This window comes from Ursus americanus, chromosome 4 (assembly GCF_024610735.1).
Source record: "Ursus americanus isolate L20-20 chromosome 4, mUrsAme1.1.p, whole genome shotgun sequence".
In the NCBI taxonomy this organism is placed as follows: Eukaryota; Metazoa; Chordata; class Mammalia; order Carnivora; family Ursidae; genus Ursus; species Ursus americanus.
The window spans coordinates 33,698,863-33,716,870 of NC_142130.1; the positions used below are offsets into that span (position 1 = coordinate 33,698,863).

General features: G+C 46.1%; 1 protein-coding gene across 21 annotated transcripts in view; it reads right to left on the reverse strand.

The window, feature by feature from the left end:
* Nucleotides 1–18,008, reverse strand: part of KALRN (kalirin RhoGEF kinase) — a 637,031-nt gene that overhangs the window by 273,997 nt on the left and 345,026 nt on the right. For all 21 annotated transcript variants that reach the window (XM_087861563.1, XM_045812696.2, XM_045812695.2 and 18 more), the window contains exons 14-15: nucleotides 11,583–11,778; nucleotides 3,151–3,317 (exon numbers count right to left, since the gene is read on the reverse strand). In XM_087861563.1, coding sequence (XP_087717689.1) covers nucleotides 3,151–3,317; nucleotides 11,583–11,778 — 363 coding nt within the window. The remainder of the gene's footprint in view (nucleotides 1–3,150; nucleotides 3,318–11,582; nucleotides 11,779–18,008) is intronic.

Genomic DNA, 18,008 nt, shown 5'->3' on the forward strand with positions numbered 1-18,008 from the left:
AAATCTTCTTGGATAATCTAGTAAATGTGAGGTCATCTTTGCCAGAGTAGTAATTTTCCTGGAAAGCAGTCAGAGCATTCTGTGGGGCTGGGGATTAAACTGAACTATTTTTCTAGAAGAAAGGGGGCATCTGAGTATTCTAGGGCCCCAGACCGTGGGTTGTAATCAGGGGAGTGAATTCCCTTAAAGAGTCAACATTTCTCCAGAGGTGTCTGGGCCATCGATCTAAGATACAGAGCCCCACGTAACCCCAAAAAGAACATCAGTCACATTAAATAATTTCATTTGTTCTCAACCCTTGACAACAATTTTCAGTCTGACATCTGTGGCATCATCTCCCCACAAAGCCTCAGTTTAATATAATGGTGCTGTAACTACACTATAGTTATGATGGCCAAATCTAAACCTCTCATTTATGGGCGCTAATGACACAACCGTGTAGCAGCACATTGTTCTCTCCCTTTCCATCCCCATTAATGGCATTTCAATTAAGGTGTCTTTTTTCTTGCCTTCTTTTTCTTCTTTTGAGTATATTCAAAAGAGAAACTCTCAAACTTGTGTCTAAATTTAGCTCCACTGATCAATACTGACATCTAAATTAACTCCCTCTTTCCAAGTGTCAACAGCTTCCAAATCAATATTTCCTGCTCCACCAACTTCCATCAAACACAAATGCCTTCTCTGAAACTGGATCAGACGACTCCCAAAAGAAAGAGCCCTACACTGACAAGGAAAACAAGTCTGTCTAATGAGGCATGGTGGCTTAACTAAGCAGCAATCCCTTGGCACCTCCCAAGGCCACTGTCCTTTACCAAGGCCTTCGTGGGTTTCCCACAGTCTGACTCAAGCAATCCAGTATGTTTTTGAACTACAATCCTCTCTGTGCCATCCTCACCATGGCAGGGAGAAGCAACTTTCTCCTGCAGAAAAATGTTTTGTCCTCCAACTCAAGAAATACTGAATGGGAATGTATCCAGATATCCGTCAAGCCTGGGTTATTCATATACAGACAACCTACTTCCCCATTTGACAAACTACCTAGCATCATCCCAACTCCCCACCCTATACAGAATGTATACTCAGAGGATAAAAAACCATCTCCGTTTTCACACAAGTCAAGGAAAACATAATTAGGGAGTTGACTCTACTAAGGTTGGAACAAAAAATAAATAAAATTAAAAACCAGGAACAAAAGCATCTATTTCATTGCACAGACAAATGGAATGATTTTCCTGTTATCTGTTTTGTTCTCTCCCGCCACCTTCGGCTGGCGGAAGTAACAGTATATGAACAGCGGAGGGCTCCCATGACCTGTCAGAGCCTGCCGACTGATCAGGTAGGTGCCACCTTCTCTGCCAGGCACAGGCCACGCGAGCCTGTCTTCTCAGACGTGGTGCTGTGAAGGCCAGGAAAATCCCAGGATGTTTCTGCTGGAGGGCTTCTTTCTATTTTCCCTGGAGTCCTAGGGCAGGAGTGGGGCCCAGAAGAGGCAAACCATGGGACTGTTGATAAAGGAAGCATGGGCTCAAGTTTCCGCTAACTAGTCAGCAGGCCCTGGGAACACTAATCCTATACCATCTCAGTTTCCCCACTTGTAACATACACCCGTTTCCCCCATGGGTCTCCTCTCTTAAAATGAGATTATAAATGAGAAAGAACTTCTCCTCTGAAAAGTAAGTACTATCATTACTACCAAGAGTCTCAGACTTTGTATACTCATCACTGCTCTGGGTCTGCTAGGGTTTCCACCAAGTCTCTCCAGAGATTCTGGTGTGATCCCAGTGTAATTACACAGAAAGCAATCTGGATGGCAGCCCTGTGATCCAGCCTGCCTTGGTGCTCAGCGATTTCACCTGTGCTGAGGACCGATCTTTAGCAGTGTGTGTGGACTCTGGCTGAGCCCTGCTCGGGAGAAGCAGAGCAGAGAAGACAATTTTGCCCATGATAATAAATAACAATATAATAACTAAGACCCAGGCATTAACAAGAAATACTCTGAATATAAGAGAACAGCAATGATTAAATAAAATATGGTGTTTTTGTCCCCTGTACCAAATTAAGAGTTAAATAAGACAGTGTAATAGCCACGGTGCATAAGAAAAAATGTTTAACAGGAAGATGTTTCTCTGCTTGGGATATTCTGGGTGGGGCTCTGCCTTCAGGGAGCAGGGGTGGGATTGTCTGAAAGAGTGTGGAGAAGAGGGAACTATCATGGAATGGCTGGAGACCCCCCCCCCCAGCCAGGAAGCCCTCCTAGACCAGTAGAGGGTGATGACATGCACTTTGCTCCATGTGACCATTTTCTGATGACCTCTCTAAGCTTCAGTGGCCTCATCAGTAAATCGGGAATAAGATCTGCTTCGGAGAATGGTTGTGAGGATTGATGGAGAGACAGGTGTAAAAGGTACCCAGCACTCAATAAATTAAACTATTATGTATTTGTATTTCTTCAACCCCACTTTGTCTAAATAAAAAATCTCCATTCATTATGCTGCTAATTAAAACTGAATCTGTTCATAATATAAATATGTAACATTTTAAAAAGCATCATTGGTTCCTGTGTTTTCCTAGAGGTCCCTAGAGGGCTGGGTAAGTCCTTTGGTAAAATGGCTAGTATAATATCTCATTTTTAATTGACTTTAATAGGGCAAGACAATTTTCTTATAAGCTGCACATGCATATTGAAAAGAACGAGGGAAACTGCTACTACTTACTATCATCTATGTGTCGGGCGCTGCACTAGGCCCTCAGATGTCCCACGTTAACCACCGGGCTCTAAAGCCTGACCATGTTTATTGATGAAGGATTTGCATTTTACATGAACTGTGTGTCAGGATGGAGGATAGAAAGGAAGAGAACAGGTTCAACGACTGAGGACAACTTGGGAAAGTTGAGAATGCTCTCCTTAGATTGTTAGGAGAGAAAACTAATATAGTTTGCCCCTTGTACCATCAGATCTAGTTGTTAGATGCAACAGAGAGCAGTCTCACTTCCAGAAACCGAACAACCACTCCTTTGCTTACCCATTTTCTAAGTTTTGGTGACACTGGTGGCTATGTACACCTCCCCCCACACACACACCAGGAACAGGCCTGGGGCCTGGTGGGGGGAGCCCAGACCGGGGGTAGAAGGTGGAGGGGCCGGGCTCACCTGTTTGACCTCGGCCTGCAGGTGCCGCAGTTGGAGGCATTGCTCCAGCCGCTTATGGGTCTGCTCTGCGTTGAGCTCCAATTCGTGTTGCTTCTCATGGAGAAACTCCAGTAGCTCTTGCACCTGGGCTGCCAGATCAATGTCTTTCTCACAGATCAACTCAATTCCTGATTTTAAAAAAAAAGGACATAAGGAAAATGAGCTCGTACTAAAAAGACCATATTTCCTTCAATATGCATAAGAAAGCAGGAACGCGGCAATAGCCAGGCACAGCACCCTCCGGGCCTTTGCGCATCCCTCTGTGAAGCTGGACAATGTCATAATGGACTCTTCTTTGGGGTGCTCAAACCATGCCACCTCTTTTGGATTATCTGATCCTTTGCCTGGGAATTTCAACAGATGATCAGCTCCTTATTAGCAGCTGGAGTTATAGAGAGAGGTCGTTCTTTGGAAGTCCTTCCCCAGAGAAGAAAGCATTCGGCAGTCCCCCCCGGGGACTTTGCTGGGGGGTTTGCTAACACCTATAATATTCACAAGTAAGGCTCTGTGATCATATTGGGGAATGCAAAACAAAACCGAAAATAACCTGTCTCAGGATCTTCTGCCAAAGGCACACTCTTTTAGCTGGTCACATGCAATTTATACTTAGATGAGAGTCTCTGGGCAGGGGTGCCTTTATTAGCCAACTACTTGGGCCCCCTAAAAAAAGCAACTCTTAGAAATACATGCTAGCTCTCATATATTGTTCTCCAACAACCTGATAAACATACCCCAGCAATAGCACAGGGGTACCGAGTGCTTATCCATTTACAAAAACCATGTTAAAGTTGCGCCCACACAAGGAGAGTTTGCTCACCATCCTTCCGCTTTTTCAAAGCAACGAATAAGCCCAGTCAGCCACTGATGAGAGTTCCCAATGTTTATGGATACGTCACCCAGTATTAATAACCTGCCAACTGTCTGATCTGTGATGGGACTTTGAGTCAATACCCACCAGGCGGAAGCTGTGGCTCCGTTCTTTGTCCACCTCCCTCTCCACCTGCCTTACTTTTTCTTTTTTTTACAGATTTATTTATTTTAGAGAGAGAGAGAGCAGGGGGAGGGACAGAGAGAGAGGGAGAATCTCGAAGAATCTCAAGCAGACTCCATGCTAAGCACGGAGCCCGACGCAGGGCTCAATCTCACGACCCTGAGATCGCGACCTGAGCTAAAACAAAGAGTCAGATGCTTAACCAACTGTGCCTCCCAGGCGCCCCTTCCTTACTTTTTCTATATACCTCTCTCAACACACAAGTGTGGATACACACACTTGCTCTCCAGCAAGCTGGCACTCCTCTTTATACATCGTCACCAGCAGGACTAGAGTAGCCTTCCTCAAACAGATCTGTGTTTCAGGAAGGGTCATTGAACTCTGATGCAGAGTGAGGGAACTGCCTTAGTTATCAAAGGCCTTCTTGTCTGCTAGTGGCTTGACTTTGATTCCTACCTTAGCTCTCGAAGGCTACATGAAGAATGTGCTAGCTTTAGAGCCAGCCCTGAGTCAGAATCCTGGACATGGGCAAGTTATCTAAGCCATCAGAAGCTTCGCTTTCCTCATATGTGGAATAGGATTTTACATACCTGCCCACCTCAGGAGCTCCCTGCTCAGGAGCTCGTCGGGAGGATTAAATGAGACAATGTGTGCGGAGCCTCTGTCATGTCACATAACACACACAGACCCATGGCTGTCCTGATTCCTGACTCAAGCTCTCCACTTTCTGCCTTCTTGCATTCATGCCCTCTTGGTTGCTATCTGCCACTTGGTTGCTTTCTGCCACCAGAAACCTCTATTGTTTCTTGGTTCTGACTGATTCAACCTTGCTCAGACCCATAACTTTACAAAAATCCTCTGTCTGGATTGCTTGCCTCCTTCTGATCCCTGACTCCACCTGGCTCTGCACCTTCTCAGTTCAGTCCAGATCCTTTCCCTGGCTCCCTGTCCTGTCGTCTATGACCCGGTGCAGCTATGCTCCTGATGCTGACAAATAGGGACCCAACCATCAACGGGGTTGGGACTACAATTCCCAAAGGGCAATGCACTTCTATGGGGGTCACACCTCAAGGAGCCTGCCAATCTCAATGTATAGTCATCTAAAAATAAGTCCCCTCTGGGAGACTTCCCCAGCATTCTGACTCACATCAGCAGAAACTCGTCCCCGCCACCACCAACACACCTGCCGGATACAGTGGGAGTGTAAGGAGAGTGTACGCATGCTAAGGGAAATTCATTTCTAGAGGCAAAAATAGTGTTTTATATAAGGACAATATGGAAGAGTGGAAAAAACTTCTGATGTTACATGGTAATAATTTCAGTATCTTTTCGTGTTTATTTTTTTTCTACCAGTTTCATAATTCCAAATCCCAGCTCCTGAAATATCTGTGGGAGACAGAGAAGCACGGCTTGTTCTTTTGGCAGTCAGCTCTCCTCCATTCCTATTCTCAATTACCAAGGGGATGAGGTAGAGCTTCTCCTTGACTGAAATAAAAAATAAGAAGAAAAACAAAAATTTCTATCTCTGCGGTGCTCGGCACAGTGAGATGACCCTTGACTCCCATATTTACTTTCTGGAAGTGTAATTTGAGATTCATCTGCGGGAGCAGAAGCTCTTCCCTGCTTCCAGCCACAATGCAGGTTTTTCCCGGCTCTTTTTCATTCCACATGCATCTCTGATGTTTAGTATGCTGGACTTGGGCAACGTGTCTTTCTCTGGGAAGCCTGGGGCTCACCTCTGCCACCTTGCATGTAAATGGACCCTCTAAGCTGGTAACTCGTCAAAGGGGCCGGCACCTGCCTAGGACACCCTCCCCAACCAGCTCCCAGGCTGCCCCGGGACTCAAGCCCTTCACGTGCATCTATCTCCCTAGGTACGGTTTTATGGGCGATGAACACAGGAAACAAAATGGGGGAAAACAACGCCTACTGCCCTTCTGCACTCAACCGCACATCGTGCTGCGGATACAGCGAATGTGAGGAACAGGAAATGGCACCTAGGAGGACAGACACTCACTCCTCCCTCCCACTGCCCCCACACACATCGATGTGAGTCCCAGTCAACCCCCATCAACTGGTAAATACCCATCAATCAACAGCGAATAGTTTGCTTGTGTTCACATTTCTGTTCTCAATCTAATCCCAGTCCTGTTTTCCTAGGGGCTCTCAGAAATGCAGCAAGACCCATGTGCTCTTTCCATCAAGTACGGAGACAGTTTGTCAGTCTCTTTAGGGCAAGCTGTATTGATGTTTCCACAATGTTCTGTACCCATCTTTCCCTCAGAACATTCCCCTTGGGGGTGGTTCCTTATTAGCTTGTCCCTGTTATCACAGGAATGCAGGCTCCCTGGTGCCGGGACCACATGTCTTATGTATCTCTGCATCTTCTGCACCCAGTACAGCGCTTGACTCGTAACACCCAATAAATAAGCTCTTCCGTGAACACACGGCCTCTGCAGGGAAGGGCTCAGGTCACGCGCTGTGGTGGAAAGCACCTGCGAGCTCTGGGAAAGGACAGACTTAGGTTTGAATTCATGCTCTGCCCCCTATGAACAGTGAATCTCTGGGCTCCATATCTTCTCTGAGTTTGGGTAAAAACAATCCCAAAAATGACTTCTGGGGGTGTCGTAGGACTTAGTGAGATTAGGTACATACAGTGCCTACCATTTAGTAGGCTCAAAATACCCATGTTCCTACTTTTTCCTTTCCTTTGGGTTAATTACAACATATTCATTATTGATTACTAATGGAACTGTTGATTGGCTTGTAAAAATGTAAATAGAAAATCTCACCATGAGCTATTTATGGACTTGCTCAGTGCACATCATTAGAAACTGTGATGGTCTGGATGGTGGTCTTAGACCAGTGCTCTCAATCTTGGCTCACATTAGATCTGGAGAACTTTAAAAATCACCGTGTCATTGGCCACACCCAGAGCAGTAAAAGGAGACTCTCTGTGGGTGGGACCCAGACATCAGGAAGTCTTTAAGTTCCCAGGGTGATTCAACACATAACCAAGACGGGAAACCACTGTATAAGACGGTACCATGGCCAGCAACCCAGGACAGAGATATTCTTTATGCTATACTCGGTCAGCAGAATGGTTGGCACTGTGGTTGTTTAAGGCTCGAGGCTACAGCTAATCACGTCGCTGTACTTTTCTTTGCTGCCAGGTTGAGGGTACCCTTTAGTTCCCTCAAGAAGGGAGGTGGCTGTGGTCTGGGGTAAGATATAGCTATTCCTGGCTGTGCTACCTAGAGGCGTTCTTTGTGCATTAACATCAGCCTGTCTCAGTGAGAGACTAGCCCTCCCCTCCTCACTCCTCTTTCTGTGCCACTCCCTCAATGTAACACCCAGTTCAGAAATGACAAAGTCCTTTAATCGGGTTTTTAGATCAGCATTCTCAACACTGGCCGTAGGATGGAATCACCTGGGAAGTTAAAAAAAAAAAAAATCTGGGCCCATTCCAGGCCAATTAAGCAAGACTCCCTGAGGGGTGGGGCCCAGACCTTGGTACTTTTAAGTTCTGCAGGTGATTCTAAATCTGCAGCCAGGACCAGAACTATTGTTTTACATCTACATTCTCTTTCCCTCCACTCAGCCCCCATCAGATCCACATTCCCATGAACCCCAGAGTAGCTTCCATTTTGGAAAAAAACAGGCCTTTCTCTCCTTTGATGATGCAACTGAAATTATTTGTGGCCCCTTATTTTTTCCTGCATCTGTTCCACCCACATTGATGTTCACTCCATTAACTAAGCAAATACTCTTATTGAGAACTTGCTATGTACAAGACATCAGCACTCTGCTAGATGCTGGGAATGGAAAGAAAAGGAAGAAAGAGTCCTGCCCTCATGCTGTGAGAAGCTACAGGAGCACATGGCTGCAAGAGAATGCAGTACGTGCTAGAATACAAGAGTAACATATCAGAGTTACCAAACTTCCTTAAGCCCTTACCCTGTTCACGCATTATTGCACTGCATGCTCATGATGACCCTGTGTGCTGGGTATTCTCATGACTGCTGTTTTCCAGAGGAAGGTGAGGCTTGGAGAGATTGGGTAGCATGCTGGAGCACAGCCGGGTAGGGAGGGTGTGGCCAGGTGCCAACCCAGGCACTCTTCCCTCCCATCCAAACTCTGAGCTCTATGCTCAAGAAGAAGAATGATCCCCACCACACTTAATTTATTTTTATTTATTTTCAAATGTTAGGGCTGGGTTCTTCCCAAGCACAGTAAACTTTAAGTATCATTGCCACAGATCCCAAAGATTTTTCACTTAAAAACCTCACATAAAGAAAGAGCTTGATGCTTTGATTAGATCACAAAAGTAATACGTCCACAAGACAAGCAGCTCTTCTTACTCCTAAGGCCACATGGAATAGTCACGTGGTCAGATTTCAGTGGAGAGACCTGCGGCATAGCCACTGGGGGTGGTCAGGCTGACTCATCGTGGCAAGTACGAACTGGAGGGGACTGCAGGAATCCAGGCCTACCTCCCACACTAGACAGAAGAAGAAAGGTCTAAAGAGAAAGAACAGGAACTTTCCAAAGGCAGACTGCTAGCTGATGGTGGAATTGGACCTTGACTTCAGTCAGCGTGTTTTCTCCAACTTGACTCTTTCCAGCAAAACCTGGCACCTCCCAACTTGAGGCCAAAACAGGAAATGCCACAGCGAGGGGAGAACGATGAGCAAGTAGACAAAGTGTTCCTGTTTTGCCTTCTATTCCTAAGGCTAATGCTGGTTTAAAGCAAAGGCTTTGCTTTGGTTAGAGCGATTGGAACACCAGAGGGATTTATGGAACCTGGCTCAACGTTACAAACTGCACCCCTGAAAATAAGTGTATGGAAATTCCCTACTTCCAAAGTGTAAGCCCTTCGTTAATTTAGCATGGAAAGCTAAACACCAACCAAACGCTTAATTTTGTTAATTGTCTTTTTTCTAAGACAGCAGTTTATTTTACCTTTAGTTCAAATATAGTTTATTAGACACACAACATCAATGACCAAGACATTTGCTGCCTCAGTCCGGGGTCACTGAAGTCCTGCATTCCTCAACCACCTGGGGGCAAGACCCACCCTGGGTCCACCCCCAGCTCCAGTGCGACCCTGCTCTCCATTCCTCTGAGCCAGAGATGGGGTACATGCCTCGTCTGCAGGACCCGGCATTCGGCAGCACAGAGGAAGTGAGCTTCCCAGAAACCCCTCCCTTCATTCCCTTTGAAGCCTCACGGACGATGCCAGACTGAACAGCTAGCTGTGGTAGGAGCCGGGGAACAGCCAGTACCAGCAGTGAGGGCTGAAGAGGCCAATCAAGCCTGTTTTGACAAAGCTCATTTCTAGATTAGGATACTGCGGGTGTGGGCAGCCCGTCTGCCTGGGGTGTTTTCACCCATTCAGCCCTCAAGGTTCAGGAGGCTACCAAGCACAGCTAACCCGCAGTCACAGACCATCTTCAGGGACTGCCAGCTCCTGGTCGGCTTTCTGTTACCATGGATACCTGGCTCTTGGGACAGAGAGGGGCCTGCCCAGGTCACGCCAGCATCCCAGCTTTCCTCCTGCCAGATGCATCAGTACTGAGGGACGAAGGATGAGCATCCCTGCAAGGCCTCTCTGTCCCAGCCTCTGTCCTACGTCCCCTCATTCTCTCGTGGTTCCCAGCCTTGGCTGGATCGCCAGCTACTGTGAGCATCACGAGAGTAAGCTCTACCGTGAAACCCTGAGTCCAGCTAAGGTTCTCAATGGCGGAGAAAGGATCATGGTTCCCCCTCCTTCCCTAATAAAACCTTAGAGATGTATAAGCCATTGCCAAGCGTGTGTCTCAAACTTGCACGGGCACATGATTTACCTGGAGATTTTGTTAACAGACAGACCAGATTTGTAAGTCTGGGATAAGCACTGGAACTCTACCTTTTTAATCAGCTCTTAAAAGTGACGCTGGTGCTGCTGGTCCACAGCCCACACTTCGAGGAGATCCTAGACTCGCGGTGCATCAGCACCCCCCGGAGGGCTTGGAGAAACCCCAAGAGATTCTGAGGTGGCAGGTTCTAGGGACCCTTAAACTTGCCTGTGGTTCTCAGCCCTGGCTGCAAAGGAGATCACCTGAGGAGGTGTTTTTTTGCTGATGTCCAAGTCCCATTCAGAGGTAGTTAAATCAGAATCTCTGGGCTTGGGGCCCAGCACTGCCATTTTTAAAAGAACCCCCCTCCCAAAGACTGCAATATGAATGGCCCTTCCTGGGACGATGTGGGGCACAGTCTGCACTGTGTAAACAAGCCTGGGCAGCTGCAGCTGTTCACAACACAAACGAAAATTCACGGAAAGGTTCTGCTGAGCAGAGTGTACAGAATTTACCAGATTGTCTTTCCTCTGGTGAGAAGTGAAGCTTCTTTGAATGCTGTTATTTATTCTTTCAGGTCCTTAAAACAAACATAGTCCCCTACAGTCGAGTTTGATGGCTAACGTCTGCCTGAAAATCTCATGACTCTAAATATTCTTCATGGTCAACAGGGACACCGCCCAACTGTGTTTTAAAGAGTCGATGGCCTGAACCCCCGTCAGCCTCTTCCTGGAGGGTCAGGAACAGGAGCCAGGGAGGACCCGGCGAGGAGGGTAACGGTGGGACTGGGTGTAGAGTCTGTGTTCTGCACTCTACTGGCACATGCCCCCCTGGGTGACTTCTTGTCCCCTGGACTAGTTGGACCATGGGACTGCTGTGGCTCTCTCCGGTTCTAACATCAAAGGCCATTTCAGAGAGTGGTGGGTGTCACAGGAAGGGTTCATGCATTTACTGAATAGATAGTGAATAAAGCTTGAACATGAAAAGAAGTGAAACCTGGGTAACTCAGCCATGGTTTCTTGAGAAGTTATAAAATTAGACGACCTGGCCATAAATTTTTATCAGTACTTCTAACACTCACACAGACTAGTGATTAAATCAAAACGGGGCTCTCTGAGCGGCATGAGCCAGAGACCAGGAGCCACCCTGGGGGTGGAGGACAGGAGAGGGGGCCTGGGGGGGGGAACAGCCCACATCTATACATTTGAATACAATTCACATGGCTAGCTGGCTACTTCTGGAGCCCACCCGGTTTATTTCTGCAGGCCACCATTTTTTCTGAATCTGTGCAAATTGCCATTATTTGTTTCCCCCATTCTCTGCACAGCACCAGGAGACCCTGGCCCCATCCTCCTCTTTACCAGAGCCTAACTGGGCAATCTTGGACAAGCTATTTCAGCTCTCATGCGTCACTTTTCTTTTCTTTAAAATGGCAAAAACTTCTGTTCCTGCGTCTGTGGGAATAAAGTGGATGAGCAGAGTGGGCGTATTGGCCGGAGTCAGGCTGGCCTGCTTGCGTTCATCGTCTCCCTGCCAGAAGAGGCAGGATGGGAGAGCTCACCCACCTGAGGCCTGGACCTCCATGATGTACTGGTGCAGATCCTGCCCCTGCTGGATGACCTCGAAGGTCATGTTGTTCATGGCTAGCTTCCGCTCCGTGTGGCGCTGCAGCCGCTGCTCGGCCAGCGTCAGATCCTCTGTGTTGAAGTCATTCATCTGCCGGAGCAAGTCCTCATTCCAGGCGTCCAACTCCGCTGTCACCTGTAAGGGAACGACCGTCAGTCCCGGCTCGCAGACCCGCGAGAGACTGCGAGGCGGAAGCCTTACTGACTAACCCCAGCCTTGGGTCCCTCTCTGCTGTGCAGAGGTCGGGCTCCTAAACCACGGTTCAGCACCAACGCACGCCTGTCACAGCGTTCTCCGTGCGCAGTCTCGGAGGGACAGCAGCAAAGGCTCGACAAGTTGCAGTTCATGACGTGTTTGCATATTCCATCCTGTTCCAGCCCCCCAATGGCCCGGAGAGGTCGGCAGGGTGGAGATCGCCAGGCCCTTCTTATGGAAAAGGAAGCTGGCCTTTGCCCAGTCAGATGCAATCTGCCCAGAGCTCACCCTGCTGGTGAGGGGCACAGCTGTGGACGTAGCCCCGTTCTTCTTCTGACTGCAAAGACTGTCCACCATGCCACAAGTGCTACTCTAAAAGTCTCATCACTGCAGAGGACCTCGGAAAGCAAATACTGAGCTTCACTCTTTCCGAGACACAGAAACTGAGCGCTGGAGAAGCCTGTGAATGGCCCGAGGTTACACATCAGAGCTGGTGTGCAGGACTCTCTCTCTGCAAAGGCTGACACCTGGACGCTGACTAAAGATGTAAGCAGGTAGCAGACCTCTAGAAATCCCAAGCAGATTATGTGCTATCAAAAGGCATAATGATTCTCCTAAAGATGTTAGCGTGTAATGAGTGGAAACCCTGCCCTCATGTGAGCTTGCTAACAGGTTCCTGCTCTCCACCGTTGCTAATGTGACTCCCCCCGGCCCACCCTCACAGAGGGGACCGCCCAGAGAGACTGAATCCTACTCTTTCTTTGCAACGGTCGCATTCCCAGACACGAACTGGGCAGCACCGAGCAGAGCACTTGCACCTCAGCTGTGAGTCAGAAAACTGCTCTGACATGGTTTTCAGGTCTGCCGTCTCATGCTCATACCCGCTCAGTCGCCCTGTGTAGGCCATGGCACAGGGACTGCCACCTTCCTCTTGTCTGAGAAGAGGAAATGAAAGCCTCACCCCGCATCAGTGGCAGGATGGCCCAGGCAGCTGAGGCACAAATCCCAGAGCCCCTGCTCAACGATTTGCATTATGCTGAGTCTCCCCACACAGCGCGGACATGTGACATGACCTCCCCAGCGGACCACCAGGGCCCTTCTGGGAAATCAGGCGATGGGGGAGAAAGAGAAGAGCTCTGGCTATCATGAGTATGGCTGATGTGAAAGTTCTTATACAAGTCTTTCTGCGGCCGCAGGTTTTCGTTTCTCTTGAGAGTTCCCTGCGAGTGAGATCACAGGGCCGTATGGGAGGCGCACGCTACACACTGCCAACAGCAATTTTACATCCAATGGGCATACAGGAAAGTTCCGGCTGCCCTTCATCCTCGCCATCAGTTGGTATCATCAGTCTCTTTAGTCATGCTGGTGGGCATGGAGTGATAGCTCATTATGGTTTTAGTTACTAGTCATCATGAGCACATTTTCATATGCTCATCAGCCATTTGTATCCACTTTCGTCAAGTGTCTTTTCACGTCTTTTGCCCAGTTTTCTAAAATGAGGTTAATCATCTTTGGCTCATAGATTGGTAAGAGTTCTTAATAAATGCTGGATAAGTCCTTTATCAGATAATCAACTCACAACAGCCAAATACATTTTTTTTTTAGCCTACTTCCTGGCCTATAACCTAAGAGATTAGAATAAAACTAAGACAACAAGCATGAAAGGAAGAACCTGTCTTTTCTTTCAATTTTAGTTGTTGTGTTGGTTCCCTGAAACTGAGTCTATGCAGCGTTCTGTTTGCTGCAGGAAGATCCCGCAGGGGTCTGAAGGTGGGAGTCTGTGGAGTGGACAGTGTGGAGAGTGAGGAGAAGCAGGGGAAAGTTGAGCTGCTTTGGTTGGAAGAGTGAGCCTCAGAGATCTGGTATTTTGGGACTTTGAATCTACCAAATGTGAAATATGTCCAGCATTCTGAATCTGGTGTTTCTGTATTCTTTCCTCTCCCCTTCCCTACCCTCCCCCACCCTCACCACCTTGACATCATTAGGCTGAGGGCCCATGTCATGTCAAAGAATAAGACTTTCAAGGAGTTACTCAGCAGACCAGCCTGACTCCTAAGGCCATCTTCCTGGGGTCTACTCTCTTTTCTCTCTGTTTGATTTGGTCTTCCCATTACCCCCAAGCAGTGATGCCCGATCCTTGAAATAGTCTGATTTGTGTATTTCTAATATTTGCTAGAGTTTATTTTCTTTTCTATCTTCTGTTTCATCAAAAAATGTTCTTTCATTGGCTTCTTCCTCCCTACCTTCATTCTGGGTACAAGGCTGGCACACAGCAAGGGTACTTTTTTTTTTCTTGAGAAAAACCTTTGTTTTCAAACCTGAAATTGTTAATGAACAAACCTAACTTTCCAGCCTCATCTCATGTTCTGTTACAGAAAGCAGTCAGCCGGTTACTTGCTGGTCCTGAGAGTTGGCTCCTGCCCTCTCCAGCCTCCTCCCCTGGTCTGATAGCCCTGAAACTCCCTTGTTTTCTTCTCCCAGTTTCTCCCTTCAAAGTACACCCTCTGATGTGAAGAGCTTCATGACCACACCCAGACCCAGAAGTTTTTCTCTGACTTATCTCATAATATCAGACATGGACTTGTTTGCTCATACAGAAACCGTGAAAAGAAAATCCTGCACTGGGGAACTAATTTGGCTATTTAACTCGATTTGGAAAAGAAACCTGAAAGAATTTGTTTAGGGCAAAAAGTAGGGCCTGAACCAAATGAATGAAAGATAGAACACAAGTTGCCCACAGGGCATTCAGCTTTCAATCACCCTATTTTGCTTTCTCCTTCCACTCAATTGAGTCCATCTCGGCTCCGGTCCACTCAGTTCCCCTCTTGGCTCCAGCGGCTCCCATCTCCCTGCTCTCCAGAATTAATTGGACTGTTAGGATACAATGACCTCTTTGAGAGATATATTGGCAATATTTCTATTCTAACAATTGTGTACTCTAGAGCCATAGCCATAAGGGAAATCAGAGAAGGAGTGAAACAGAAAGAAAGGATAAGAGGCAGTGGGAAGTGGGAAGTCTCACTTCAAAATGAAGCCCAAGACTTTTCTGCCAGATGACATTCACTGAATCCAGCATTCTCTTGGCACTGACTGACCAGAGGGACTTGGCTTAGCAGCTGCCTGGGGCTCTGTTCTCAGGGTGCCCTCTCCTCTGGCTCCTCCTGCTTTCTCGGTGTTCCCCCTCCCCTCCCAATGTTTTATTCTGTACTTGCCCGAATCAAAACTCATCCATCACTCTCTTCCATTTTTCTATGGTCTATTCCCATCTATTTAGTTCTTTATTATCACCTGTGAAGTTGGAAAACTCATTATGTAGTCCTTTTCTCCAAATCATTTGAAGATGCTGGTAATCATGATGAAGATGATGATCATGGGTGGAAGAAGGTATTTACCTTGTACAGGCATACTTCGTTTTCTTGCACTTTGCTTTATTGTACTTCCAGATGTTGTGTTCTATTTACAAATTGAGGGTTTGTGGCAACCCTGTGTTGAGCAAGTCTATTGGCACCATTTTTCCCACAGCATTTGCTCATTCCATGTCTGTGTCACACTTTGGTAATTCACAATATCACAAAGTTTGTCATGATTGTTGTATTTGTTGTTGTGACCTGTGATCAGTGAACTCTGATGTTACTATTGTAATCGTTTTGGAGCACCATGAACCACACCCATGTAAGATGGCAAACTTAATATGTGTGTTCTGACTGCTCCACCAGCCAGCCATTGCCCCATCTCTCCCTCTCCTCGGGCCTCCCTATCCCTGAGACACAACAACATTGAAATCAGGCCAATTAATAACCCTGCAATGGCCTCTCGTGTTCAAGCAAAAGGAAGAGTCTATACGTCTCTCAAAAACTAGAAATGACTAAGCTTCACGAGGAAGGCATGTCTAAAGCTGAGATAGGCCAAAAGCTAGGCCTCTTGCACCAAACAGTTAGCCAAGTTGTGAATGCAAAGGAAGAGTTCTTGAAGGAAATTAAAAGTGCTGCTCCAGTAAACACATAAATGATAAGAAAGCATAACAGACTTATTGCTGTTATGGAGAAAGTCTGAGTGGTCTGGATAGAAGATCAAACCAGCAACAACATACCCTTAAGCCACAGCCGACTCCAGAGCAGGGCCCTAACTCTCTTCAATTCTAGGAAGGCTGAGAGAGGTGAGGAAGCTGCAGAGGAAAAGTTGGAAGCTAGCAGAGGTAGGTTCGTGAGGTTTAAGGAAAGAAGTCGTCTCCCTAACATGAAAGTGCAAGTGGAAGCAGCACGTTCTGACAGAGAAGCTGCAGCAAGTTCTCCAGAAGACCTAGCTCACATAATCCATGACGGTGGCTACACTAAGCAACAGATTTTCAATATAGACAAAATGGCCTTCTATTGGAAGAAGATGGAATTTAGGATTTTCGAAGCTAAAGAGAAGTCAATGCCTGGCTTCAAATCCCCAAAGGACAGTCTGACTTTCTTGTTAGGGGCGAATGCAGCTGGTGACTTGAAGTTGAAGCCAGTGCTCACTGACCATTCTGACAATCCTAGGGCTCCTAAGAATTATGCCAAACCTCCTCTGCCTGTGCCCCATAAATGGAACAACAAAGCCTGGATGACAGCACATCTGTTTACAACATGGTTTACAAAATATTCTAAGCTCCCTGTTGAGACCCACTTCTCAGAAAAAAAATATTTCTTTCAAAGTATCACTGCTCACCGGCAATGCAACTAATCATCCAAGAGTTCTGATGGAGACATATGATGAGATTAATGTTGTTTCATGCCTACTACTAACAAAACATCCATTGTGCAGCCCATGGATCAAGAAGTACTTTCAACTTTCAAGTGTTATTATTTAACAAATATATTTTGTAGGGTTATAGCTGCCACAGATAGTGATTCCTCTGCTGGATCTGGACAAAATACATTGAGAACTTTCTGGAAAAGATTCACCATTCTAGGTGCCATTAATAACATTCCTGATTCATGGGAAAAGGTCAAAATAACAGCATTAACAGGAGTTTGGAAGACGTTGATTCCAACTCTCATGGATGACTTTGAGGATCCAAGACTCCAGGGGAGGAAGTGGGTGCAGATGTAGGGGAAACAGCAAGAGAACTAGAATTAGAAGTGGAGCCTGAGATGGGACTGAATTGCTGCCATCTCGTGATAAAATCTGAATGGATGAAGGATTGCTTCTTACGGATGAGCAAAAAAAGTGGTTTCTTGAGATGGAAACTACTCCTGGTGCAGATGCTGTGAAGACTGTTGAAATGAAAACAAAGTATTCAGAACATTACCTAGGCTTAGTTGATAAAGCAGCGGCAGGGTTTGAGAGGATTGACTCCACCTTTGAAGGAAGTTCTACTGTGGGTAGAATGCTATCAAACAACATCGCATACTGCAGAGAAATCGTTTGTGCACATACTGTGTGTATTAAGGTACAATCCTATTCCAGCTAATAATGGGAAGGAAGGATCCAAGGCATTTCATTGTGGTGAGATGCTCTGAAATACATGGGCTGTCAATTGCAAAATGAGCATCTTTCTGTTTTATGATGTCATTATTTTTATTAAGATGAGAAAAGTGAAAGCTAAATATTCTCCACTGACCTACAAATGTTAGATGATAGGGAAAGACATATTGCAGCTAAAGAGACAGTCTTGTTGCATGGGAAGAGCTATTTTATCTATAATGGGTTTGTATACTGATATAGGTTACCAGTGTGAAACTAAAATTCACCAAATTATCAGAGTCATTTATTCTTCTTGTCTAGTCTAGTATTTTCTTTTCTGAGAGTTCTTTCTGTTTATAAAATCAATTTATAAAATGTTGAGATTAGTGAATTCTAATATAGGTTATTTTAAAGATACATGTAGCATTTCCTTCTGCTTTAGAAATATATATATAACTTGTCTAAAGAGTTGAAAATATTTATTTATGTAGCTATATAAAGACTGTTGGGGATATTGCAAGAACTTTCGGGAAAAGCAGAAGGATTTGGCAATAAAGAAATTTACTCAATTGTTTCTAATTTTTGGCAAAATAAAGTAAGAGCATATTGCAACATGCTGTAATTGATGAGTTTCAATGTTTAGTTACCTAATTTCTATTCCAGTAGATAATCTATATAATTGAGTAATTTTTATGAACAATTTCATATTCTTGTCTTCATTAACATCATGACAAAAC